At 38.2% G+C, this 3,131-nt stretch overlaps 1 protein-coding gene across 1 annotated transcript; it reads right to left on the reverse strand.

The window, feature by feature from the left end:
• Positions 1-3: 3 nt before the first annotated feature.
• Positions 4-3,125, reverse strand: LOC121965336 (myosin heavy chain, fast skeletal muscle-like; the record flags this gene model as incomplete). The annotated part of the gene is made up of 11 exons (XM_042515492.1): positions 4-12; positions 103-252; positions 367-485; positions 1,009-1,147; positions 1,682-1,785; positions 1,880-1,978; positions 2,059-2,122; positions 2,431-2,523; positions 2,605-2,716; positions 2,819-2,846; positions 3,056-3,125. Coding segments are annotated over 11 exons (987 nt in total), but the record flags the coding sequence as incomplete, so codon positions are not given.
• Positions 3,126-3,131: the final 6 nt, after the last annotated feature.

Raw genomic sequence — 3,131 nt, forward strand, 5'->3', positions numbered from 1 at the left:
CAAGCTGTTGAACTTAAGATGGGAAAGAAGATACAGTGTCAAACTTTGATTGTGCTGGTTCATGCTGTGAAATTCCACGATTGCAATGTGTCCTTTACTTACATCAAAGATTTCAAAACCTGCAATGTCCAAGACACCAATGAAATAGCTTCTGGGCTGTTTGGTATCCAGCATCTCATTGATTCTGACCACCATCCACAAGAACATTTTCTCATAGACAGACTTGGAGAGAGCCATGACGGCGTTATGCACCTAAAAGCAAAAAATAATTGGGGTTCTGGTTATAAAGCACAAGTGTTTTTTTTTTGTTTTTGTTTAAATATTAATGTATTCATTTATCTTCATGAATACTTTAATTTAAATTACCTGTGGCACGGTTTGACCTTTTACCACCATTTCATTGCCGACCTTGACTCTTGGGTAACATAAAGCCTTGAGCATATCAGCAGAGTTCAGGCCCATGAGGTAGGCGATTTTATCAGCCTCTAATGAAAACACAAAACACAAACTTTACACTTCACGCAATGATGCAACTAAATTAAAAAGGCAATGGTGAGGATATGAAGATCTGAAGCAAATACTATTTATTCATCCTGTGCTGCTCATTTAAACCCAAGTCACTGTGACAACTGGCTTAGTGTAAAGTAGCCAGGGTATTATCATTCTCCTCAGTCAAAACCTCCAGCATCCTCTTTGTCTGGCTCTCCGCCCAGTTGCTGTGCCCAGAATACATTCCTTGGGAAGCACGTTGAAGGCATCTTATCAGATACACAAACCACTTCAACTGTCTCCTGTCAATTCAAAGCAGCAGCAGATCTACTCTGAGCTCCCTCCAGCTATCAGGACATCATTCTCAATTGTGAACAAAATGATGTAAAAAAAAAAACTTATTCACAGTATCACAGGAGAGCTCTGATTAAATGTATGCAGTGTTAAAAAACACCGCAGTATGTTATGACTAATTGGTTGCACAAGAAGGATATTAAGATATTTAGCTCCAGCATGTACCCTCGGTGCCGTCGGGCTCAGCCTGCTCTTCACGCTGCTTCTGCTTGAACTTCATATTTCCGTGATGCATCACAGCTCCAGTCAGCTTGTAAATGCTTATCTTCTCCTCAGAACTGAAGCCCAGGATGTCGATGGCAGTCTACAGAACAGAACGTGAAAAACACTGATGTACTGTGACATGTTTTTCTTGGTTATTTACAATATGGTTGTCCCTCTTTCCAACGTTTCAGTTTCTTTAATCGAAACCAAAAACCTTATTCTTCCAAAGCACTTTAAACAAAATGTTTTTAAAACCCAAGGCTTTATTATCATTGTTTTGTTAATACAATTTTGACTCGTTATTTATTAATGCTCTTTTTTTGAACTCTTATCTTTTTTTTGACTTTGCACTTATAAATTGTGTTTTTTTTAACGTGAATTGAATTGTTTTTTTTTGATTGTGTTGTTTTAGCTTCTTTGAATAGCACCTTAAACCAATGTCTGTGTTGAAATGTGCTTTATAGATAAAGCTGCCTTGCCTTCAGTAAAGGATCCTCATTACAAAGGTTTTATGGTTCACAGCTGTTCCATTAAGAGATCATAATGACATCTGAGGAACCCTTACGGTATATGCGGTATTTAATCTTAAAAGTCTAACTTTTTATGTTTTGAATTTTGCAGCATGTGTACTTACATCCGTGGCGATGAATTCTTCAACATCATTGATACTCTTGACAGTGATTTCACCGTGACTGATCATGGGGAAGTCGTAGGGGTTGGTGGTGATGAGGAGACCCTCTGAAAGATATATTCATTGTATTTTGTTATACAGACTCAGGTGAAGGATGCATTTATTCTTTAAAATGATATACCAAAGAGCTAAATGTCTCACCTATCAGCTCAGGTTTGTGGCCAGTTGTGAGCTGATAGAAGATGTGGTAGCTTCTCTCAGCAGACAGCTGGAACGTCACTCGAGACTTCTCCAGCAGATCTGTAAAACAGGTGATGAGCTGGTTAACAGTTTGACTTTTCATCAAATGCTCTAAGTATAATGATAGGCTGGAGGCTTACATGTTTCAATATCAGCTGAAGCCAACTTTCCAGTTGTTCCAAAATGGATTCTGATGAATTTACCCTACAGAAGAAAGCAGTTATCAGTGTTGGCATTTTTGTGACTTGTTCTGCTAGTACACATGCCTAATATTGGGTAGTAAATGTTTAAATCCTACTGACTATTCGTTTGTGACACACAGAAAGTAAAGGGAAACAGTTAAGTGGTAAAATTTGGTTAACGGGCAAAACATTATTTGTTATTATTCAAACAAAAAAGACATGCTTCTTTATTTTGATATTGCACTTTATTCTATAGTAATGAGGGCAGTGGACGGTCTTAAAAGCAGACACAATTTTAAGACTGCAGGATATTCATGAACCAAAACTTACAAAGCGGGATGAGTTGTCATTCCTCACAGTCTTGGCATTACCATAAGCCTCCAGCAGTGGGTTCGCTGCAATGATTTGATCCTCCAGCGACCCCTTAAAGAAAAATTACATGATGTGTTTGTATTTACACTTTCACAAATAACATGAACACCTGCACTATATCAAATTATTTACCTGCATCTTTCCAGCTACTGGCTCAGTTTTCTTTCCTCCAGCCACTGCGATTGTCGCAAAGTACTGGATGACACGTTTGGTGTTGACAGTCTTTCCTGCACCGGATTCTCCGCTAGAATGCAGATAATGATATGGCATGTGTGTTGGTGTAAATCACACATTATTCTGTACAGAAATAATGAGTCCAAATTGGCTCTCGTTAGCGCTGACTTACGTAATCAGGATTGACTGATTCTCACGATCTGTTGAGAGAATGAAATTTGAATACACACATTGTTACTGCATTAGTTCATCTTAACAGTTTTAATGCATTTTATTTTTTATATTACAAACAATTAACTGTGACAACTTACTGTTATGTAAGATATAAAAAACAGTGTATTGTTTAAGACTGGCTCCGCTTACAGAGATACTCTTTGGGACAGACTGTAGCCTATAAAGTGACTGATACCTTGGAGCATGAACTGATAGGCGTTGTCCGAGATGGAGAAGATGTGGGGTGGAGCCTCAATCCTCTTTTTGCCTCT

This window comes from Plectropomus leopardus, unplaced genomic scaffold (genome assembly GCF_008729295.1).
Source record: "Plectropomus leopardus isolate mb unplaced genomic scaffold, YSFRI_Pleo_2.0 unplaced_scaffold19648, whole genome shotgun sequence".
NCBI lineage: Eukaryota > Metazoa > Chordata > Actinopteri > Perciformes > Serranidae > Plectropomus > Plectropomus leopardus.